Source organism: Muntiacus reevesi, chromosome 18, assembly GCF_963930625.1.
Source record: "Muntiacus reevesi chromosome 18, mMunRee1.1, whole genome shotgun sequence".
Classification (NCBI taxonomy): Eukaryota; Metazoa; Chordata; class Mammalia; order Artiodactyla; family Cervidae; genus Muntiacus; species Muntiacus reevesi.
The window spans coordinates 36,230,023-36,254,563 of NC_089266.1; the positions used below are offsets into that span (position 1 = coordinate 36,230,023).

At 51.5% G+C, this 24,541-nt stretch overlaps 1 protein-coding gene across 3 annotated transcripts in view; it reads left to right on the top strand.

Moving 5' to 3' along the window:
- Window positions 1-24,541, top strand: part of WSCD1 (WSC domain containing 1) — a 42,759-nt gene that overhangs the window by 13,285 nt on the left and 4,933 nt on the right. For 2 of the 3 annotated variants that reach the window (XM_065909405.1, XM_065909403.1), the window contains 5 exons: window positions 4,392-4,506; window positions 4,854-5,038; window positions 6,734-6,855; window positions 21,780-21,939; window positions 22,943-23,107. In XM_065909405.1, the coding sequence (XP_065765477.1) occupies window positions 4,392-4,506; window positions 4,854-5,038; window positions 6,734-6,855; window positions 21,780-21,939; window positions 22,943-23,107 (747 nt within the window). The remainder of the gene's footprint in view (window positions 1-4,391; window positions 4,507-4,853; window positions 5,039-6,733; window positions 6,856-21,779; window positions 21,940-22,942; window positions 23,108-24,541) is intronic. The other variant, XM_065909406.1, reaches the window with a different exon arrangement.

The following is a 24,541-nucleotide window of genomic DNA, read 5'->3' on the forward strand; positions in this document are numbered from 1 at the left end:
AGTAACCTGGCTTCAGGGTGACTGGCCAGGAGAGAGGAGCACTCGGGGTACCTGGTTACAGCCCCGTGTGTAGAATATCTACGTCCTGCAGAACCAGCAGGCACTCTTTAAGTCATCATTTAAAGAGGTGATGGAAGAGGCTGTAGTGAAAGCTGAAGACAGTAGTGAGATCCAAACACGACAGATCATCACCTATTATACACCAGGGTTTCTGTCCTGAGTCTCTGAGTACCTTCTGCACTCTGGCTGACCCTCCCTGGTGATCCCCAAACCTGGCAAGGGAGGGGTTAATGCCTAGTTCAGCGGGAACAGTCAAGCTCTGGTGTTGAATGGTGACAATTCAGACCAGTCCATGCCTCCCATCAGTTATTCAGTATTTTGAACATCCCCCAGGATTGGAGGAAGAATTCGCCCTGGGAGAGGCGGTGGTGTCACGCAGCTGAAGATCTTCAGAGCAAGTGGGGAGAGGCAGGCACTGGCCCTAGAACCCTCTGGGAGCCCCCTTCCTCTCTTGGGGCTCTGTGGGGCCCTGCATAGCCAGGCTGGCCTCCCTGGTGGAGGCCCGCCCTCGGGACAGCTGCTGGAGCTGCAGACAAAGAGGGCGTCTCTTCGCAGCCCCGGGCTGCCCGCCATCCTCCTGTAAGGGGATCCGGCAAGGCTTGGAAGCCGCAGGAGGCCCCATCAATCACTGAGCATTTCATTATACCTTGGACAACATCCATAATGGAATAAAATGTCAGTAAGTTTACTAGGGGAAAAATAGTAACTTCTCCATAGCCAGTTTGTTTTTTATTGATAGTAATTTCCAAAGACATTCCAATATCTCTGAAGCCATCGTTAATAGCCTCACGGCATGTCCATTTTGATGTGCAAATGAACAGATGCAGAGTCACAGACAATAATGCATCGCCTCCGTTTCAGCCGAAAGTAATAAATCCGCCTCAGAATGTGTCCCAGTGCATCCCTGGGAAGTCCTTTCTTTCTACACATTCCCGCCTCTGTCAGGGAGTTAGAAAAGCCATTCATTATTTTTCCAGGAAAAAAGACTCACCTCCTCCTCACGAATGGGGGGGAGGTATCTGGGTCTTGCTACAAACAGAGACGGGGCCAGCCGGGCGTGGGTGTTCCTCCAGACTGGTCAGTTCCACCCACCAGCCAGCTGGGAGCTGGCTAGCCTCTCCTTGTTTTTGAAGAACCCAACCCTGACCGCTCGAAACCCTTTCTTTCTCTTTTATTAATGTGCTCTGCTAATATTTACGGAGCCATCGGCACACCCGGCCCCAGGTTACAGTGTAGGATGAGAATAATAATATCTGTCGCTTATCCGAGCATCTGCTGTGTGCCAACCATTGTTCTGCCTAGATGGACATCTGTTATCTCATTTAATTTAATCTTCAAACAGCCTTATGATGTCAGCAGTGCTATCACCATTTTAATGAGAAAGGGTTTGCATTTCGGGGAAGTAAAGTAATCTAAAAGTGTTTATTATTAATAATGACACATTGCAACAATAACAGTCACCCTGAGCTTGTACTACATGCCACGCCTGCATTAGATAACTTTCCATGTTAGCTCATGGTATTCTCACAACCCCCCCACGAATTCCATGGGACCGTGTGCTTCACAGATGCGGAAGCAGAGGCTGCACATGCCAGGTCACGCAGCCAGATAGAGCAGAGCCTGGATTTGAATCTGAGGCAGCCCATGCCCAAGAGCTTCTTCTTCCCGCCCCGCCCTGCAAACGTGTATGTGCCAGTCTCAGCCTGCAGGGGTCTTGAGCCCAGTCACCTTTAGAACCTCCTCGTTAATTTCCCATCAGCGGTGATAAATGTTTAACAACTCCCAAGCTTGTGTTTTGGATGTTTACTTGAAAGCTGTAATAGAATTTTGTCTTTGCTGAGCAACACATGTCAGAAATTTCTCAAATATTAGTTTTCTTTTACTAAGTAGGCAGGCTAAGGAGAACGATTGATTCTCGCTGACCTGGGTGAAAGCTTTCTGGTCTCGGTAGTACTGAGATTTATATGAAGAGAGAGAAGCTTGCAGGGCCTGGGTGTCTGGAGCTCTGAGTAGAGGAGTGGAGCTTGTATGCATGGATGGACACTGGGTGTGGCCATGTGTCTGCTGGTGGGCATCCCGGTGAAGGTGGCCTCAAGAGGGTCATAGCCTGGAAGGGGGCAAGACCCTGTGGCAGATACTGAAGGTCTTTGCTTTCGCTGAAGCCCAGAGTTCTCTATTCTGAGGTTTCTGGGTCTTCAACCTTTTCTGGCATGACAGAGAGTCCTGTCTCCCACCATCTTGGCCATCTTCCCTTGCCTGGCTTTTTTTTAACCAGGGGCCCTGGGAACTGCACATTGTGTAGCCAATAGGACCAGCCCCTCCTTGCATCTGGGCTCCCTGCTTTCCTTCTTGCATCCTCACAGGATGTCAGTGTGGGTTTTAGAGGCTCTGAGCCACTGTTGGCATCATGTCTGACCTTGGCAGTGAGTCATCACCTAAGGGGAAGTTGTGGTCCCTACCCTCAACGAGCATGGTGCAGAGATGAGAAACACAGGTGTACATGATTTTTAACAACATTTAATGATCAGGATTTGTGTGACAGCAAGTTTTTCAGACACTCAATGTAATGGTGCAGGGAAAAGAGAGGCTGCAGAAGACTGGAGTGGTCAGGACTGTAAGCCTTGCCATCAAAGATGAGTAGGAAGCAAAGAGTGGATGTGCAGGAAGGAGCAGGGACATGACCAGATGTGGGTGGGAGAAATGAGCAAGGGGAGGGGGAGGGTGCCTTTATCCATTTGACAGTTGAGGAAACTGAGGCACAGAATGTTGAAATGATTTAATCAAGGTCAGAGACAGATTTAAGCATGCTGTTCATACCCAGGAAAGTCACCCCTGATTCACGTCCCCAGGAATGTGGACTGGCAGACTCACTCCTTCAAAGCACTCAGCTGGTGGCCCTGAGCTTCTGTTTTGGGTCAGCTTCTTGGCAGGAGTAATCAGCACCAGTCTCGCCTGATCTGGGAGCTCCAGGACTGGTGGACGAGATGGTCACTCCTTCCCGAAAAGCCGTTTGGGAGCTGGCTGGCTATGGGGAGGCCTTGGGCACAGTGCTTCCCGGAGACACCCAACTTCCAGAGGCTACAGTGTGCTGCTCAGGTGCCACTTGAGACATCCTGGAGCTGAGTGCCAACATTTCCCCGGAGACGGGCAGCATCTTCATCATGGATGCCTGATCCAGATCTGCACACAACTCTTGTGGGTGTGTGTTCACAGTTCGGATGGTGTGATGGTGTGTTTGCAAACTCCTGATGCATAGTTCCTTCAATGCGCTGTGGTGCACGTGATGTTTACACACCTAATGCACTTATTAGCATTCAGGTTCTCCAGGCTCTGCTGTGTGTTTCTGGGAATCAGCTCCCCGTCTTGGTGTGTGGAGGGGCAGGACTGTTTCCCACTGACATGTGCACCATTGGGTCAACACTGTCACTGCTTTGTGGAACCTTGCCCCTCAATGTCCCCTTCCAGGGTTGTGCTGGAGATGCCTGACCTGGTGAGGGCTCAGGGTCTTGTGGTCCTAGGGATTCCCACACAGGACAGCCCTCTTACATGTTAATAGATGGCGCTTATACACCTCCAGTGATGGGGGCTTCCACCCTCCTGCGATGGCTGATATTTTCTTTTCTTTCTTTGTTTTTTTTTTTTTTTTTAATGTGAACCATTTTTACAGCCTTGAGTGAACTTGTTAACAATATTGCTTTGGTTTATTTATCTATTTATTGGTAGCGTAATGTGTGGGATCTTAGCTCCTGACCAGGGATCAAACCCACCTCCCCTGCATTGGAAGGCGAAGTCTTAACCCCTGGACCATGAGGGATGTCCCAGCAGGTTTTTTTTTCTCTTGGACTAGCTCTCCCTGTTTGCAAGATCTCTATATTAGCTAAGATCAGACTTTGCGTAACTCATTTCTTCCTTCTGGATCACAAGGAGGCAACAGAATCTGCCTATCAGGACATTCATGGAGGCAGACAGGCCTCTCCTGGCTTAGGAAGGATTGGGATGAAGAGGATAGGGGTCCAGGTGAAGCAATTAAACCAGCTAGACTTGGTGGGTGAGGGCTGGGGGAAGAAAGTTTTATTCTGGCTGATGCCAGGCTCCTGGCAGGGTGTCTATGGGACTGTTGGCCATTAACTAAGAAAGATGGCAGGAAGGGAACAAGCTGGACGTGTCCAGAAGCACTGTGAGGAAGGTTGGACCACAACCTTGTCTCCTGGGCTTCTCTGAGAAGTGTCATAGCCAGGAAGGGCAATGCCAAGGGTGGGTTCAGGGATTGGGACCCTCCTGCTCTCCGGGGTGTCTGAGTTTCTGCTGTGGTTCTCCCTCACCCCCTGCAGGCACCTATGTGGGATGCTTCAGTGATGATGGCCAGGAGCGGACTCTGAAGGGGGCTGTGTTTTTTGACTTGAGAAAGATGACCGTCGCCCACTGCCAGGATGCATGCGCTGAGCGGTAAGTGGGGGCCCTAACGGTCAGCTCCACTGGAAATAAGGCTAAGAGGGAATCCCAGAGAGTGGAAATTGTGTCCCTGAGGTGGTGCTTCTGCTGCCAGTGGGCTGTTGGAATGCTGTTAGAGCTCGACGGATCAGATGCAGTTGTCCAAGACAAGGTTTACTGACAAGATGGCAGAGGACTGTGGAAAGAGCTCTGGGTTCAGTGTCTGGAGACCTGGGGTTCCTGTCCTGAGATTCCAGGACTCATCCTTATCCTGGCCCCAGACCCAGTGGCTGTTCCTGGATCCAGATCTCAGTACCCCAGGCCAGGCTTGGAACTCACCCCAGGCCCCACTCTGCCTTCAGGTCCTACATCTACGCTGGCTTGGAGGCCGGGGCTGAGTGCTACTGTGGAAACCGACTCCCAGCGATGAGCGTCGGGCCGGAGGAGTGTAACCACGAGTGCAAAGGGGAGAAGAGCTCCGTGTGCGGAGGGGTGGGCCGGCTCTCCGTGTACCGCGTGGAGGAACTGCAGCCCAGCTCCAGGAAGCGTGAGTGCGCCCGCCTCTCTCTGAGCTCTCTCTGCCCCTGCTGGATGCCACCTCTGCATCCACAGCCCTTCATCTAAATTCTGTGGGACGGAAACTGTGCTCTGCCTTCCCTACCACCTTCCCTGGACAGGCTCGTGGCAGGGGGCGAGGTGTTAGGGTCTGCCAAAGATCGCTTGAGATCATGACCAAACCACATCTTTCCTTGTCCTCTGTAGGAGAGAAAAACCGATCAGGAGGCCCAGAGCCTTGGTCTAGGTGTTTCTCAGACATGCTGTGTGGCCTCCCATCTTTGGGTTCCAGTCTATTTTGTCAAGTGCAGAGCGGCGGGCCAGATAGTAGGAATGTTTCCTAGCTATACAACACCTTGAAGTGCTGGTGAAAGTGAAAGCCACTCTGTGGTGTCTGACTCTTTGCGACCCCATGGACTATACAGTCCCTGGAATTCTCCAGACTAGAATACTGGAGTGGGTAGCCTTTCCCTTCTCCAGGGGATCTTTCCAACCCAGGGATCGGACCCCAGTCTCCCATATTGCAGGTGGATTCTTTACCAACTGAGCTATCAGGGAAGCCCAGGAAATGCTGGGTAAAACTGAACAAGTGTTACTGTAAATGCAAAGCTGAACTATCAAGAAAGTTCAGCGGAAACTAGGAATCATGGCGGTGAGATGAAGACAGTAGACGATGCTATGCAACACTGGGTCTCCACGGGGGAAGCTGCTGGTCTTGGTGGCCACACGCCTTAGGTTTTAGTGTTCACAGAGGACAGAAAAGGAGGTTTTGAGTTCACCAGGGTAGGGACCTGGATTGAAACTTCTTTGTGAAGTTGGATTCAATTTCACTGAAGTATGTACATCAGTGAAATTTTAGATTAAAAAAAAAAAAAAAAACACCTGCCAGAGACAGAAAAACTTGTCTATTTGACCTGAGCTTCAGGTTGGGATCAGAGGAAGGTGCAGAGCAGGTCATCTGTGGCTCCATCTTGAAGGTGCCCTCCTGCCCTAAGTGGCCTGGGACTCTCACCTGGGGATCGGGGGAGAAGGGTGTGGAATGGGAGTGACAGCCTGTGCTACACCTGAAGTCTAGAGGCAGCTGAGGTTCTGCCAGCAGCATCTCACATCACTGACTTCTCACAGCTCATGCCGCATGCTTACCTCTCAGCGTGTATAGGGCACCTGCTGTATGTCAGGGTCAGAACCGGGTGTGGGGTGAAAAGGGTGACCCAGATGCCGCCTCCCCCCAGGCTGCAGGGAGGTACTCACAGTGGGGCATGGGTTCAATCCCTGATCCGGGAGCTAGGATCCCACATGCTGCGTAGCATGGCAAAAAAGAAAAAAAAAAAATCAACAGATTTGTGGAAGGAAGGGAGAAGGGGAAAGAGGAAAGGAAGGAGGGAGGGAGGAAGGATGGACACTGTCCCCGGAGGGCTGGCGGGAGCAGCAAGTCAGGAGTTCAGCAGCTTCAGCCAAGTGGTCGCTGTCAGTGACCCTGGTGAGTAAGGTTCTGAAGTCTGGTTTTTGTCAGGAGCCTGGCTTGACCATAGCCTGTCTGGGCAGTTTACCTTCTCCAATTTGGAATCTGCTCCTCCTGAGTATAATTCCATCTATTTCAGGATCTGAAGCTGCCATTTCCCCCCGGGTCAGGCCCCAAGAAGGGCAGGCACCGCTTCTCACCAGATCCCCATTTCCTTCCCCGCAGGGAGGACCGTCACGTACCGGGGCTGCTTCCGACTGCCGGAGAACATCACGCATGCCTTCCCCAACTCCCTGGTACAGGCCAACGTGACTGTGGAGACGTGCTCCGGATTCTGCTCCCAGAAAGTAAGAGGAATTATGACTTCACAGCTCTGTCCTTTAACCATCCAGCCAGAGTGGTGGTCTCAGGGAGGGCAGGTGCCTGTGGGGGACTGCAGCTGTCCGTCCTCCTTGGAGCCCTGGTGAGAGCTGAGGAGGGAGGGAGGCAGGCTTTGCAGCAGAGTCGCCGAGGAGGCCAGCAGGGAGCCTGCTGATGCTGAGATCCGAGCCTGGGTGGGGGATTGTCAGTGAAGGTTGTAAAACTGAAAGGATCGTGCCTTTCCCGACGTGAGCTCTTGGCACAAGTGTCAGATGTTAAATTGACTTGGTTTGGAAGCAGGAAGCTGCTGGCTCGGGGCTTGGGGAGCGCTGATGGATTTTCTGTTATTGGCACTGACAGCGTTGGGCCAAGAATCCGACTTCAGGGGCTGTAGTCGCTCAAGTCCCTTTGGTCCCTCAGCCAGGGCTGAGGCATAGAGTGTGACTCTGTGCAAGGGCTGGGCTGAGTACCAAAGGCCAAGTGCCTGCACCGCGTGTCGGCTCTGGGGTGGGAGACATGGATCAAAGCCAGATGGGGTTTGCACGTGGCACCATCGGGGTGGGGTGTGAAGCAGGGCTGGTGAGACCTGCAGGCTGCCAAAGAGCCTGGAGATCTGAGGCTGGAGACCCGAGATCTCCAGACTGGGCCAGATGCTATGGCCCTGGAAATGGCCCTGAGTGGCAGTAGGCTAGGGCTTGGGGCTCCAAATCCTGGGGTCCATTGGCTTTGATGGCAGTGTAACACGTGGCAGTGGAACCGAGAGGGGCTAGGAGATAGGCGAGTCCTGCCCATGAGGGGGATGACGATGGTTATCAACAGTCCTAACCGGTATTCATCATTTATTTCATGCCAGTCTCTGTTCCAATTTCATATGGCTTAACCCATTTAATCCTCTTGACAACCGTATGGGATAGGTGTTCTGAGTAACTGCATTTTGCAGGCGAGGAAACAGAGAGCTTAAGCTTTCTGCCTGAAGTCACACAGCCAGGAAGGGGGAGAGCCAGGAGTTGAACTCTGCCTAGTTCCGTAGCCTTCTGGTGCTTTGAAGGGTGCAGGGCGTGGACTTCAGTGAAAGCACGTGGAGTTGGACGTGAAGACACGTGCCCTCCATGGGCCCCCACTCCCCAGGAGCCGCCCTCCCTCTGCTCTGTGCTCTCAGCCCTCTTGAGATGCTTCCCTTGGAGATGGGGGAAGACAAAGCCTTTTTCCTACATGCTTTCCTCTTGCACAAGCGCAGCCTTTGAACTGGCTCTCTTCCATCTCCAGCATGTCCAAAGCTACCGCCAAGGGTGTCTTGGTGTCAGGGCTCCTGAGACACAATGCTGGGAGCCGAGAAGATCATTTTGTTGATTCAGAGACACCTGGACTGGGGCGCTCTTCTCCCCCTGTCCCGCTGGTGGGACCAGAGCCAGTGGAGGTGGCAAGGACACCTGCTCCCACAGCAGGGAAGAAAACCTCCTACTCTGGGCTTCCTTCACATCTGCGGTTCAGAGCGGCTCCCTGGAAAGACTCCCACTGTAATCAGAGGAAGTCAACTGGTCCAGACCTGCTGGCCTCCCGGGTCAACAGATGTACAGGCATCTTCCTGTGTGCTGGGCGCTGGGTTGCAGCCTTCCCCTGCTGGTCAGCTCTGATCCTCCCAGCATTCTGTGAAGGGGGTAGTCTGACCCCTGCTTGCTGCAGAGCCAGCACAGGTTTGCAGGAGTGAGAGTTCTCACACACGAGCATGGAGGGACCGGCTTTACATCCCATTCTTATCTGTCTGTCAGTCGCTCAGTCATGCCCGAATCTTTGCAACCCCATGGACTGCACCCAACCCCCACCCCACCCCTGGGCTCCTCAGTCCATGGGATTTTCCAGGCAAGAATATGGGAGTGGTTTGCCTTTTCCTTCTCTTATATATATATATATATATATATATATATATATATATATATATATATATATATTTATATATATATATATAAAATTTAATTAGTTAATTTATTTATCTTAGCTGCACTGGGTCTTCATTGCTGTGTGCAGGCTTTCCCTAGTTGCGACGAGCAGGGGCTACTCTTCACTGTGGTTCGAGGCCTTCCCATTGCGGTGGCTTCTCTTGTTGCAGAGCACAGGCTCTAGGCATGCAGGCTCAGTAGTTGCGGCACACGGGCTTAGTTGCTCCACGGCATGTGGGATCTTCCTGGACCCGTGTCTCCTGCATTGGCAGGCGAATTCTTAACCACTGGACCACAGGGAAGCCCCCCTACATCCCACTCTTGACCCCATGCCCCATGCTTTTCATGCTTCTGCCTCTCAGTGTGACATCGGTGGAGGAAGGGGACAGGTGGGTGGGCTGTCGAGGAGGAGACAGGAAAAGAAACTAGAGGAAGGGAGCCGGCAGCCTCACAACTGTGCGTCTTTGGTGCTTTAAATTATTTTCCATAGATAAGACGCTCACGTGGAACATGGTGAAAGGACACCCAAGGGTGTCCAGGAGAAAGCCTTCCTCTCACTCTCTGTGTTGTCCACCTGTCCTTCCTTGGATGCAGGCGATGGGCCTAATCTCTCCCTCCTACTCTCAGAGAAATTCTATGAATATTCAGGCAGTTGTTCTTTTACAGAGTCAGGATGGCATCACAAACCCCACAGGTGGTGAAGAGCTGCACTCACTACCCTGCCCCGCTCTCCTTTCCTGTGTTTTACAGATTGCTCCAAATTGGCACAGGAAGCGCTTCCTCACTCTTCTATGCCATTACATGGATGTCCTATCATTTATTTAACAAACACCCCACTGTTAAGCATTTAGGTTGTTTCCAATCTTTTGCTTTTACAAACAAGGTTGCGATGACTATCCTTGTAGGGGGTAGTTCTGTGTTGGTGGTGGATCTGCCGGACACAATTCCTAGGCGGGGCTAGTTCCTTGTTCTGTGAGTAAACTTTGCTGTATTGCCCTGGTCAAAGGCTGTGTTCATTTTATGCACCCCTCCCCACCCCAGCTCTATGTGAGAGAGAAGCAAGATATTATGCCCGATGTCTGAATCCCCGAGAGGGAAGAGAGAAGGCTTCCACAGACAATGCAATTCACAAAAAGGGAAGTTTATTACTGACTCGAGCCAGGGCTTCTGCCGCAACCAACACAGTGGTGCAGGGTCAGAAAGCTCTTACTGGGTAACAGAGCCGAAGCTGTTACCCAAATTTATAGGGTATGCATAAGCGGTTAGTAGCTGGCTTAAGCGGATTGGTTACATGTTTGCAAAGCAATTTTATTGGTACAAACTTTCGCGGGCTTTTTTCAAACCTGGGTGTTTGAGGGCTTTTCAGCTCTCCCTTTGTTTCTTACTGGGCGCATATTGATTGGCTGGCTCCAGGTTACCTGATGGGGGTAGAGAATCTTACCATTTCGGGGGAAGCCGAAACTTAGGTCCAGGCCGCCTGTCATGGTGTTAACCCTGGCAGCCTCACGCAAGGCACCCCTGAGACTCTGCTGTTGGGGAGGATGGTTTCAAAGCCACATCCCAGGTGGATGCGGTGTATGGGGGCACCTTCCCTGGGGCAGCCCGTGAGGGGCCCAGACACAGAACTCGAAGCTTTTAAACTCTTCAACGCCTCTTTCCAGCCTTTCTTCAGAGGTACTGACACAAATCCAGGTTGCTGCAGTCTCGCATTGGAGCATGTGCCAAAAGAGACCTGCAGGCTCTTGGTACTTTATGCCATTTTGCACCTTAATGCTTCATACTTCTCCCCTTGAGATGGATTTCGTGGATGGATTACCTGCTCAGCTCTGGGCAGCAATGCTGCGAATTGTTCAGATAGAACAAGGATGAAGGGGCACCCAGGGTTCTCATAAATGGCCTTTGCCCTCCAGGAGTCAGGATCTGTGCTGAAGGCTTGGCTCCTGTCCTCGCCTCCCCTGTATCATTGGATGGGGGGTGGGGCTGTTTTCTTGGGCCCCATTGTTTAGATCCACAGAACGCTGCAGCTGTGAGGAGTAGTCACTATTTCCAGCTTTCAAGTTGAAAGCAGGTCTTGGCAGGACACACTTAGTGGGACAGGGGCCAAACGCATGTGCTGACACTTACCGGGTGGGGGGTGGTGCCATTCCCCCCTGAAGAGAGGCTAAGACAGGAAGCAGAGACTCTGGCATACATCAGAGTAAGGTCAGTGTCTGATGGAGATGAAGGAGACTGGGAGGAAGGCTTAGGGAAGAGGACTGCAACTTTTTGGAAGGGTTGTTAGTCGCTCAGTCTTGTCCGACTCTTTGTGACCCTATAGACTGTGGTTTCCAGGCTCCTCTGTCTATGCGATTTCCCAGGCAAGAATACAGGAGTGGGTATCTCCAGGGGACCTTCCCAATCCAGGGACTGAACCCAGGTCTCCTGCATTGCAGGCAGATTCTTTACTGTCTGAGCCACTGGGGAAGCCTTAGAGCTAGCAGATGCTGGGCAGTGTCAAAGGGCAAACGAGGGGTGTGAGGAACGCACATAAAACTAAGCAACACCTGGGCAGGGGTGAGGGGGTTGGGAAAGCAGCCAGCCTGCCCACCCGGGGTGCAGGGTCCCCTGGCACCATGTGAAAGGTGGGGCGGGGACCGAGGCCTGCCTCTGAGTCCAGATGTTTGTCAGTTGCTAAGAGGGAGCTATGGACGGTGTGGTGGGGGAGAGGGCAGTATAACTGATGTGGGCCTCATAGCTGTGGGAAGGATGCTGGGATCCCTTTGGGAGGCAGCAGTCCTCAGGGCCATACCCAGAGATGCCTTGGCAATACTATGACCTAGGTTTGCCTGTGACCTGGCTCTGGAATTAGTGATTCCAGGTAGGGCGAGGATGATGCTACAGATGTACTTGCAGGTAAAGCCCCCATCTATCTGAGAGAGTGAGCCTTTGGTCCCCAGAGTGTCTGTTCCTCCCCTATCCCTCGTCCTGTCCTGTGGCTGTGAGTGTGACTTGGACTCAAGCCTTCTGGATGGTCCCCATCAGCTCAGTAGGAGCTGGAATAGAACCCCGATCTCACTCTATGGCAGGGTTGCTCACCCTTGCAACTGTTATCAGTTGGGTCAGATCATTTGTGTGGGCATCTGTCTGTACAGTGTAGGATATTGAGCATCCCTCTACCCTGCTACAGACCAATAGCACTTCCACGCTTAGATGTGACAACCCAGACTGTCCCCAGACATAGCCAGGGTCCCCTATAGTGCCCCCATTAAGAACCACTGTCCAGCGGGCCACCTGGAACCTGTTGACTTAGCCATACCAAGACCCAGCTCACATTCACCATGCATCTGAATCCTGGTGATCGGTTATCTTCTGCAACTATTTAGGGAGGATGAAGGAGCAAATTCCACTTCCAGCCCTGAAGTCTGGTAGATGCAGGATCAGTCGGAAGTTGAGGCCTGCAGAGGTCACAGTTCTATTTGCCGGAAGGGTTTCCTTTGTCCTCTCCTGGATGTGGAGGGTGAGGGAGAGAGGTGAATTGGGGGATTTCTGGCTGTACTTTCCTGCCTGGAGTGCCAAGCGCTTCCTCTCCGGAAAGGCCAGCAGCAACCAAGGCTGCAGAAACGTCCCAGTGGCAGCTTCATCTCATCCTAATTTGGCTTCTAGACAAGCTCAGATATACTGCAATGTGGGAATGGTTACGTGATGCCATGGCCATACAGTGGACTATAATACAGCCATTGAAAATGTTTTCAAAGTCTTTTATGATGGAAATGCTCACAGCAGAATGTTAAATGGGGCACAGCTAAATTGGGGAGTGGGGGCTACAGGCTTAATTAAGGCTGACGGGCAGGGGCGCCAGGAGCAGCAGATGCCAGAGGTGGGGCACAAAAGCAGGAAAAGAGGGGGCGCCTTCCTTGTGCCATGCCCCAGTTTTGAGCACCATCTGAGGTTTATTTGTGGCTCCCAATAAAAATCTCTGCTTTTTTTTTTTTTCTTTGCTAGTTAGTTACAATGGATTTGGGGAGCTCCCAGAATGTAGTTTGACAAGGAAAGAACACTTTGGGCCACTGATATCAGCATCTTAATGATCTGACTGTCTGCCAACAAGAGCAACTTGACCTATGTAAATGTGTTTTTAAACACAGTAAAATGATCTTGTCTAATTTTCTGCGATCGTGCTGGAGCTGGAAGAAAACCTGTTCATTCTCAGTCCTCCGGATCCTGTCACCTCCTTCATTTGGACAGAAGGTGAGAATGAGCTTAGCTGTTTGCAGTGCTGCCCATTCGGGTGAGGGGTCATTAATTTTGAAGCCCCGTATTGGTGCAAGAGTAGACAGGCCCTTTATGGGAGCGTGTGTTCCACGGCAGGGCTGATGTGTGAAATCCAGCACCATCTGTAAATAGGTTACTAACGTGTGAAGCTTCAGCTATTAAGCCTTGTGATCTGAGGCTTGTTCTCTCAGCAACGGCTAGTAGTTCTACCGAGAAAGTCTTCGCAGGGAGAGGTGTTATCCTTTCTGCCTGCCCCCTTTTAGCCTCTTTTGGGGTGTGTGAGTTCTGCATACAGAATAGTAACCACCTGGATGTTTTCCCATCAATGTATCTTCTGAGGTTTTTTCCTTTGTCTGTTTAACGGAGGTGCTAACCCAGCCGCCTGTGTGATGGAAAGGCACAGATTAACTCCAAGCTTGCTTGTTCTCTGCTGGGCAGTGGCCTGACCAAATCCCCTTGGATCTTGATAGATGCAGTCCAACCTGCGTGGCCCCATTCCCTCCACTGGGCATGAAATTTCATGTCTCTGCCAAGGATTGGGTCTGTAAGGGTCTGGGTTTTCTGAATTAGTACCTCTGTGTGCTGTCTGGGGCTCCAGTCTCTGGAGAGCCATCGCCCAAGGGGACATTCCCTAGGGGACACTCTGACGTTTGCCCCGAGCTGTCTTGAGGTGGCACCTTTGAGGCTGGAGACGTGGAAGGGGACTAGTGAGTCAGCGCTTCCAGTGGAGAAGAGTGGATACAGAGATGGCCCAGCGCCCCCACCGCCACCCCATGTGTTAGCCTCCCCCAGACTCAGACCAACCAATCTGCCGAGAATCTAGTCTCTGCAAGACACCTTAATAGTATGGTTGTTCCTTGAAGAACACAGTTTGAATTGCACTTGTCCACTGATACATAGATTTTTTTTCGATGAAGAGGTACCACAGTTTACATCATCAGCCACTGGTTGAATCTGCGGGCATAGAACCACAGACTTGAGGAGCCGAGGATTTTGTTATCAGCAGTGGGTTCTGGAACCCATTCCCTGCAGATACCAAGAAATGACTGTATTTCATTCCATCCACAAATCCCCTTATAGCTGGAGAAGTCAAGACTCCATCTGTCTGAATTTAAACTCATACCAGAACCCTTAATCATTAAGCTACGCCCCCCTTTTACAGATGATAAAATTAAGGCTCACACTGCCCAATAGTCTGTTGATAGTCATGTAAATGGGATTCAAAACCTGGGATTCCTGGGGCTTCCAAGTGGTGCTAGTGGTAAAGAACCTGCCTGCCAATGCAGGAGACATAAGAGACATGGGTTCTATCCCTGGTCTAGAAGGTCCCCTGGAGGAGGGCATGGCAAAGCCCGGGATTCCTTATGACAAGCCTTGAACTGGGTCCACTTCCCATAACTGCCTCTCCAAACCATACAGCTCTGCACCTGCACTCAGGTCAGAGGGAAACATGCTCTCCGTTCCAGGATCAGTAGGTTTACATTCAATCTGACATTTGCCTGAAAACAAGAGTCAACTCCCTTACCTCCCATCCCCCTCCAGGGGCATCTCCTCTCCTTTTTGTGTCTTAAATGTTACCCAGTTCTGCCTCTGGAGGCGAGAGACTGGTCAAAGCCAACCTCCATGCTGGTTCATGGATTTCATCACAAATCTACCGCCTTCATGTGTTTGCCTCCCAGAGATCAAGTGTGGTGTGTGGCAAAGCCCCGGTCTAGGAGTCTGAAAGGCTGGCCTCTGCTCCCACTCACATACCCTGACAGTCTGAGGTTGTCGTGGGCTTACTTCTGCCTGCCTCCAAGCCTCAGTTTCCCCTTCTGAAACCTAAAGCTCTCATCTCTGAAGTTTGGGGTGATGCTGTGTGATCCTAGAGATCCTGAGAAAGGTGCCTAGAGAGGAAGCAAGGATGGAGGAGAGGAGATCCCAGAGCGGGTGCTGCTTGGGGCCTCACTCCTCGCCTGGTGGAATGTCCACTCCTTGACCCCTTGGCCACGGCCAAGCCTTTGCATATGGATCCCCACCCCAGCCAGGGATTCCCAGGTGGCGCAGTGGTAAAGAATCCACCTGCCAACGCAAGAGACACAAGAGACACGGGTTCGATCCCTGGGTGCAGAAGATCCCCTGGAGGAGGAAATGGCAACCCACTCCAATATTCTTGCCTGGAGAATCCCATGGACAGAGGAGCCTGATGGGCTACAGTCTATAGAGTTGCAAAGAGTCAGACAGGACTGAGCACGCATGCATGTACACGCCCCACCACTTGAAAAGCCCAGACCTGGCCATGTCATGACCTGGCTCTAGGCTGCATGCCCACCCACACCACAGCCCCAGCTCGCACCCGAGCTCCCATCGTGGGCACCCAGCCTCAAGCTGTAGAGGAAGTACTGGGATGAGAATGAATATCCCCCCTGCCCTCGGACACAGGCTGAGCCGGCTCCCTTTTGGACCCCTCATCTGTTTGAAACAGTGCCACCTCTGTGCTCCCATTTTTCTGCCTTGCTTTCTTGGTTCATTTTCTCCTCTTCTCTCTGTGCATGTGTTCTCTCTGTCTCTTTGTCTCTTACTGGAGCTTGGGGTGGAGGTACAGGAAGCAAGGAGGTCGGCAGAGAGATAAGATTCATCAATATTTAATTTTTATGGAAATCCTGTCTTAGAAATCCCCAAGGGGCTGAAAATTGTTCTGTGTTTTCAGAATCCAGTGATGTTGCTGAAGAGGTTATGTTGTAAATAAAACCACATTACTGTCTGCAGCTCTCCCGTTGCTCTGCAAACACCCGGAAACTTGACAGTTTAATCCACTCAAGGAAGCAAAAAGGTTTGGGTCACTGGTGGGGGCAGCCCAGGAATACAGGCTCCCGAGGCCTCAACATCAGCCGCTGCCACCAGGGAGGGAGACAGAGCCAGCCCAACGAGCAGACTTTTTGTTTCTTTTTTTTTTTTTTTTTACCATGTGGCTGAGATTCTTGTCTGAGCAGGATTCTCAGGATGGCAGAGCTCCCTGGGGTTCCTGTTGTCAGAGAGGGTTTGCTTAGATGGAGCAGACTTTCTTCTCTTTACTCGTGCCCGGGGCACAAGGGACCAACAGAAGGCTCATGTCCGAGTGCATTCCCAACAACTCTGGGGGGAGTCGAGATCTGGATAGGACGTTCATTCATTCATTCCTTGGTTCCTCCATCCAACATTCATTAAGCATCCACCATGTTGTCAATACTGTTCTAGGTACTGAGAATGCAGCAAAGCATACCAGGCCCTCAAAAATCTCGGCTTACATTCTCGTGGGTAAAGCCAGACAGTGTGTGTGTGTTAGTCATTCAGTCGTGTCTGACTCTTTGTGATCCCATGAACTGTAGCCTGCCAGCCTCCTCTGTCCATGGAATTCTCCAGGCAAGAATACTGGAGTGGGTAGCCATTCCCTTCTCCAGGGCGTCCTCCTGACCCAGGAATTGAACCTGGGTCTCCCACAATGCAGGCAGAGTCTTCACCATCTGAGCCACCAGGGAAACCCCAAAGACAGATAGTAAACCAGGTAAAATAAGTGAAATAGTATACTGAATGATGACAAGTGCTGTGGAGAAGGAGAAAGCGGAAACCTTACATCCTTATATATTTTCCCGTGGGAAATGAAGATGTGTATCCACTGAAATTCTTGTCCAGGAATGTTTATAACAGCAAGATTCATAATAGGTAAAACTGGAAGCAGCCCAGGGGCCCATCAAGTGAATGAATTCACAAACTGTTATGTCCACACACGGAATAATACTCAGCAATATAAAGGAGCAATCTATGGCCAGATAAAACAACATGCGTGGACTTAAAAAATATTTTTTTTCTGAAAGGAACCAGACTCACAAACATATGTGCTGAGGGATTCTATTTATAGGCCATTCTAGAATAGACAACACTCATCTGTGGTGATGGAAATCAGACTAGGAGGAGGGAGAGAGAGATGAGTGGGAAGGGGCCGAGGAAACTGGTGGGAGGGAGGTGCGATGGGTCCTGATAACCATTCATCAAACAGCCTGGGTAGTACATCAAGGTCAGAGCATTCTTTTTTTTTTCATTGACAAACTTCTATTTTTAATATTTACCGCTGATTTTTTTTCAATTGGAGTATAACTGCCTTAAGGTGCTGTATTAATTTCTGCTGTACACCAACACGAATCAGCTCTATGTACACATATATCCCCTCCCTCCTGAACCTCCATCTCACCCCACACCCGTTCCACCGCTCTAGGCCATCGCAGAGCACGGAGCTGAGGCCCCTGTGCTTCCCACTAGCTATCTGTTTTACACATGATAGTGTATCTATGTCAGTGCTACTCTTTCAAATCATGATGCACCTACTTACAGGGCAGGAATAGAGACACAGGTGCAGAGAAAGGACTTGTGGACGTGGGGCAGGGTGGGAGAAGGAGAGGGTAGGATGAACTGAGAGAAGGTCAGAGCATTCTGCTGAGGGAAGTTACATGCATGAAACAGAAGCAGACAACACAGTGAGGGGTTCTGGCATGTCTCAGTGATGGCAGGAGGGATTTGCAACTTGAAATGGGGTGGCCCTGGAAGGCCTCATGGAAGAGAAAACCATGAGGGTGTCTTGGAAAAGACAGTCCAGGCAGAGAGCATAGGAAATGATCTGCTCAGCTGCCATAACTGAGTTCCACAGACTGCCAAGTGGCCTAAACAATGGAAATTTATCTTCTCTGAGTTCTGAAGGCTAGAAGTCCAAGATCAAGGTGTTGGCAGAGTTGACTTCTTCCGAGGCCTGTCTGTCTGGCTTGCCGATGGCCTTCATTTCCCTGTGCCATCACTCCGTCTGTGTGTGTCTGGGTCCTAATCCCGTCTCATAAGGACACCAGTCAGACTGGATGGTGGCCCATCCTAGTGGCCCCATTTTAACTTCATTGCCTTTTGAAGGGCCCTGTCTCCACACCCAGTCATATTCTGAAGTATTGGGGGTGAGGGTGTCAATGTGGGAAGTTTAGAGGACACGATCCAGCCAGTGTCTGCAGAAGAGCAGGGACACAGATGCAGAGAGCGGTGTGCACTCTGCTGGCTGGTACCCGGCTGCTGGTTTCCACCGCTCGCTGTGATGAAGATGTCCGTCTGGGACGAGGTGGGATGAGGGCTTTGCCGGAGAGGATGGATGGGCAGTGGGAGAGGCCGGAGGTCGCAGTTCCTGTGATGGCTTTTCACTAACTCACAGCAGTGGGAGAGCTGGCTTCCAGAAAGCCAGCGGCCTTCTGATTGAGGGTCAGGACACAGATTCGCTTTCTGTTGAGAAATGACACGGGGCCCTTGGGGCAGGTGGAGTCTAGTCAGAGATACTGATGGGGCTTGTCAGGCTATTGTCCACTCTCTGCAAGCCCAGCGGTCCCAGGTGCCGGGGCTGGATGTCACTGCCGCTCTGACAGCAATGGCAGCTGTGGCCAAAGGGGTCCTGGTTCCGGGGTTAGGGCCCTGTTGTGGCCACTGAATCCTCAAAGCGGTTCTTTTCTTTCTGTGACTGATCAAGAGAAATGGGACAGATGAACCTATTTGCAGGGCAGGAATAGAGACACAGACAGACGTAGAGAACAGACTTGTGGACACAGTGGGGGAAGATGGGGTGGGAGGCATTGGGAGATGGGGATTGACATATATACAACACCATGTGTCAGACAGATAGCTGGTGGGAGCCTGTTATAAGGCACAGGAAGCTCCGCTTGGTGCTCTGTGATGACCCAGATGGGCGGGATGGAGAGTGGGAGGGAGGGAGGCCCAGGAGGGAGGGGGTGTGTGTATACATGTAGCAGATTTGCTCTGTTATACAGCAGAAACTAACACAACATTGTAAGGCAATCACACTCCAAAAAAAAAGAATAAATAACTAAGGACCACAAGTGCTGCTTGGGAGAGGGGCTTCCAGCCTTTGCTTGATCCTGAGCTTTTGGGGCCCTGGAAGGGGAGCCAGAGTGGGAATTTTAGGAACCAGACTCTCACATGCTCTGAGTGTCTGGAGGGTGGTCTGCGGCCTACCTCTGTGATGAAAGGTCTTAAGAGCTAGGAGTAGCTGAGCACCTACTATATGCTGGGTCCTTTTATTGCATCATCTTCCCTCCATCTCCCTACACTCTATGGCATTAATATTATTGTCCTTTGATGACCCATGAGACAACTGAGACTTGAATGGGCCCAGTTACTGGCCCAAGGTCACATAGATACTCAACTGTTGCCCTGGGATTCGAGTCCAGGTCTGTTGCATTGCAAACATGGTGTTTTCTCCTACTCAGTGCTTCCTCACTGGTGCCCCTGGACATGAACTCATGGACACGCAAAGTGACTGCTTGCCCCCAGCCTCCCATCCAGGAAAAAATCCTCAACTGATGCCTCGTCCAGAAAAAGCATGGGGGGATAGATGTCCGAGTCAAATTGGTGCTTGTGGTGGATCAGAGGGAGAGAAATGAGATCCTCTGACTCTTTTAGGCAGGACAACTCAAGGAATGTGTCCATTTTACAGATGGAGAAGCTAAGGTTTCAAAAAGGGAGGTGACTTGCTTACGATCTCATAGAATGTTGAAGAGCTTTTCTAGTGCAAGAAGGAGCACTGAACTCTGGAAGCAGGCTGTGAGAGAGAGAGAGAGAGAGAGAGAGAGAGAGAGTGTGTGTGTGTGTGTGTGCAGGGGTGTGTAAGAATAGTGAAAGCATCCTGTCTCCTGTTCTCATGTGGTGGGAACCCTAAGAAGGAGATATGGGCCTGGCCCTCGGTGAAATTCTGGGCACATTTTCGCAGAGGCAAAGCCTCCCCTGAGGCTTGACGGAGGAGGTGGGAGGTGGGGAGGGGCCTTCATGGGGGCTGCAAGGTACCTGAGGGAACAACCCCCTTGTGTCCAGGAGAGCACCCTCCACTGGAGGAAATCTCCCCTTGCCCTTCCTCCTAAGGGACTGCCCCACCCCCAGGCTCTGCATCACCCTCCCTGGCTGGGACACCATCCATTGTCTTTTCTGAGTGTCAAGATCCTTGGCTTTGCCAAGCCGCGCTCAGAAAACGCTATTGATTTTCCTTTATTTATTTATTTATGAAATTTTTGCTGTGGGCAAAAAATAAAAAGGTTTGTTCAGCGTTTCCCCTGAGCAGGGAGAAGTTTTCTCCACCCACTGCCTCCTCGCACACACTCAATAGACTCCTCTCATCTCTCGGCCTGGGGGAGGGGCGGGGACTCGAATCGCTCACTGTTTGCAGGAGGCATGGGAGAAGCAGAGTGTCCACGGGGCTGAGTGTCCTGGTGCGCGGTGCCCTGCACACAGTAGGTGTTCAACTAACAGGTGTGGGAGAGATGTGTGAAGGAATTGTTGAGCGAGCCTTGGCTGATGCCCACAGGGTTGGGGGAAGGAGGCAGAGGATATCCCATTCCTCTGTGAGAATACCTACTGCGTGCCAGGCCCAGTGTTGGGCAATCTGGACCTTTCTCATCAAGTTTTCGGGCTTCCCGGGTGGCTCAGTGGGTAAAGAATCCACCTACAATGCAAGAGACGCAGGAGACTAAGGTTCAATCCCTGGGTTGGGACAATCCCCTGGAAGGGGGAATGGTGACCCACTCCAGTATTCTTGCCTGGAGAAATCCCATGGACAGAGCACCCTGGCAGGCTACAGTCCATAGCGTTGCAGAGGTGGACACGACTGAATCTACTGAGCACACACGCACATCTAGTTTTCAAAACGGATGTGCAAGGTGGGTTTTATTACCTTTGTTCCATGGTGACATTCAGAGAGGTCCAAGGTTATCCAGCCTGTGAACCTGAATTCACATTCAGGTTTCCAGAGACCAGCGCCCCAGCTCTCACCACTGTGTGGTGGGTGCAGCCTCCTGCCCAGAGGGAACCAAGAAAATGTATGTAAAAGACTTCCAGGTGGGACATCCCTGGTGGTCCAGTGGCTAAGACTCTGTGCAGTCAATGCAGGAGGCCCAGGTTCAATCCCTGGTCAGGGAACTAGATCCCACATTCTGCAACTAAAGATCCCACATGTGGCAACTAAGACCCGGTGCAACCAAATAAATAAATATTAAAAAATAAATAAAGACTGTGAGGAGTGACTTGTTCTTCTAACTCTGGCAGATTTCAGGAAGTCCCCATCGAGTGGATCAGCTCAGGGCAATCAAGGCCTGCTCTTGTCCACCCCTGCCGTCCTGAAAAGATGCTGTGTGGGAAACTGTCATCCACCCTGCCCACCACCCCAAAGCAGGACTGCAGAAACAGGGGTCAGGTCATCTCTTTCCAGGGAGGGCTGGCAGGAATTCCACAGTCTATTGGTTAAAGATGCTGAGCACCTCACTAAGATGCCCTTGGGTGGGCATCTCTGTCCCATTCTCACCCCCGCACATGTGCGTTCATGTGATTCCCTGACCTGGAGTGCCATTCCCTCCCCAGCACTCCTGATGTCTCCAAGATCACAGCTTCAGTCCCCCCACTGGAGTTACCCCTCCTAGAAGTACCATTTGCACTCTGGGGTTAACTATAGGCTTACCACTGGCTGGCAGTGAGCTGCTGGAGGGCAGAGTCCCATCTTGTTGAGCTGTCTCCCCAGGTTTGGGCTCAGTGCCTGGCCCTGGAAGGACGCACAGACACCCATGTTGATCCCAAGCAGCTGGCAGGACATCCGCAGAGATCGCCCCAGTGCCTGAGCAGTGGGGGCTTGACCCCTGCTTTCACCATTCACTGGAGACATCTCTTTTTCTCCTCCCCGGCAGGAGTTCCCCTTGGCCATCCTCCGGGGCTGGGAGTGCTACTGTGCTTACTCTACCCCCCAGTTCAACCTGCGGGATGCCGTGGACAGCTCGCTGTGTGGCCAGGAGTCTGAGGCCCAGAGGCTGGCGGAGTACTGCGAGGTCTACCAGACCCCTGTGCAGGGTGAGTTCCACCCCAGAGGTGAACTGGCATGCAGGGCTTTCCTTCTGTACTTGGTCTGGGAGTTTGGACTGAGTATATGGTCCTGGGATGGGGAAGGCATCTTGGTGGGTGGTCCTATCTTGGGATAATGTGAACAGAGAGGCCTCCGCCATCCCTGGAGGCTGGACAGAGGATGCAGGGATCGGTGTGAAGAGCACCTGACTTTTATCTGAATCTGGGGATGAAGGTGGTTTGAGGAAGAGCAGAGAGGCAGGGTCCAGAGGGATAACATGGCATGGTGGTGGGGCTGGGTGACATGGGAGCCCAGTGGCAGCTGGGACATCCCTGAGCCAGCCCGTACCTGGGGACCGGTGAGTCACCCGGGCTGTCCCCAGACCCCAGCATCGTCCTTGTCTGAGAAGCAGGTCTGCCCAGCTGACCCTAGGGGCTGATAAGAAGAAGAGCAGCTGGGGAAGGTCACTGTCACCTTTATCAAACACCTACGGTGACCCAGCACAGCCCTGGGGTCTTGGGAGACGTTCACCGGAGGGTTCCATGTGCCCTGACACAGCTCTAGGGGGCCTCCCAGAAAGAGGGGACACAGAGACTAGGTAACAATGGAAGTTCTGAGTCCTGATTCCTTGCTGCTCTATCTGGTGTATGACATTGTTCTGCCCGGCCACGACCCCCAGTCCACCTCCCCTGCAGAGTCTGGAATTATCTGAGCTGGGCCAGGAGGGTTCGGGTGTGACCTCTTGAAAGACAAGGTGGGTCACCCGCAGGGCACTGAGTCCCACTAGACTCGTCCAATGGGCGGTCTCGTCATTACTGGGGCTCTCTGGCCAGCCACAGACCCGTGCAGCTAAGGTCCAGGTGGCACATCCCTTCCCCTCTTTGAGCCTCAGTTTTCCCATTCCATTAAATGGGAGGCTTGGGTCTGCACTTCCTGTCAAGAGGAGTCGGGCAGTGAGTCTGGGAGTCACAGTGGAAATGGGGAACCCTGAGATGACTTCTGGACTTTCAGACACTCGATGCACAGACCGGAGGTTCCTGCCCACCAAATCCAAGGTGTTTGTGGCTCTGTCGAGCTTCCCCGGAGCTGGGAACACGTGGGCGCGGCACCTCATCGAGCATGCCACCGGCTTCTATACAGGCAGCTACTACTTCGACGGAACTCTCTACAATAAAGGTGAGCGAGGGCTGCCGGGGAGGGAGGAGGTAGCTCTCAGGCCCAGACCCCAGCCTCTGCAGCCCGGGCCCTCCTGGAGCACCAGAGCTGCGCTTATCACTCTTGAACGTGTCAGCATCAGCTTGTGTGTGCGTGCTCAGTCGTTAAGTCACATCCGACTCTTTGCGACCCCAGGGACTGTTGCCCGCCAGGCTCCTCTGTCCATGGAATTTTCCAGGCAAGAATACTGGAGTGGGTAGCCATTTCCTCCTCCAGGGTATCTTCTCAACCCAGGGATCGAACTGGTGTCTCCTGTATCTCCTCATTGGCAGGCAGATTCTGTACCACTGAGCCACCTGGGAAGCCCTAAGCAATACCTTGAGGGCTTATTAATTCAACGTAGATTCCTGGTTTGTACCCATCCCGCCACCAAGAGAGTATGACTCGATTAGTCTGAGGTGGGGCCTGGGAACTGGCATTTCTAACAAGCTCCTGTGTGATGCTGAAGCAGTCAGCTCTAGAACCACACTTTGAGAGGAAATTCACAAGATCTGATCTGGATTCAAAGGGAAAGCCTAGTCACTTAGATTCCCTCTCAATAACCATTTTTTAAATTTTCCTTAATTTTTACAGCCCTCAATAATTAGGGGAAACTGACTTCATCTGTTCATTCCCCGCCCCCCGCCCCCGAGGTAAATGTAGCTTATCAAAATACTGTTTCTTAAAACCAGGTCCAAAAATCTTCAAGAGTTTAATGATTTCTAATATTTCTCTTGTAGAAATAAGAGGCCTCATTATGTCAAGTAAATGAACTTTAAAACGGCTCAAATCTGTGCACTGTTTAAGACTAAGAACCTCAGATAAGCCAAGTGGGATACATATTTGGTGAAATAGATTTCTCTGTTGTCAGGTATTACAACAGTTTCTCAGAGATTCTTAGCTCAGAGTTTGGCTTAGGGAAAGAGGATCCTATCAGTAACATCCTGGAGAAAATAGAAAGTTCCTAAGGTTCTGTGATTACCCACAGCAGTCTTGATCTGGTTGGTAAAAAAGCCAAGGGTGTCCATATAACCCAATCTCATCATAGTTCGGAGTCTTTAAAAAAATTTTTTTTTGAAATCATGTTTATTTATTAGTATTATGTAGCACAAAGCTTGATGGTTGGTTTTCTTTTTATGTGTTTATCTATTTGTTTGTGTTTGGTCATACTGGGTCTTTGTTGCTGAACTCTTCTCTAGTGGTGAGCAGGGGTTACTCTCTAGTTGTGGTGCAAGGACTTATTGCAGTGGCTTCTCCTGTTGCAGGGCGCGGGCTCTAGGGCACTCAGGCTCAGTGGTTGTGGCTCATGGGCTTAGTTGCTCTGCGGCACTTGGAATCTTCCTGAACTGGGGATCAAGCCTGTGTTTCCTGCATTGGCAGGTGGATTTTTTTTTACCACTGAGCCACCAGGGAAGC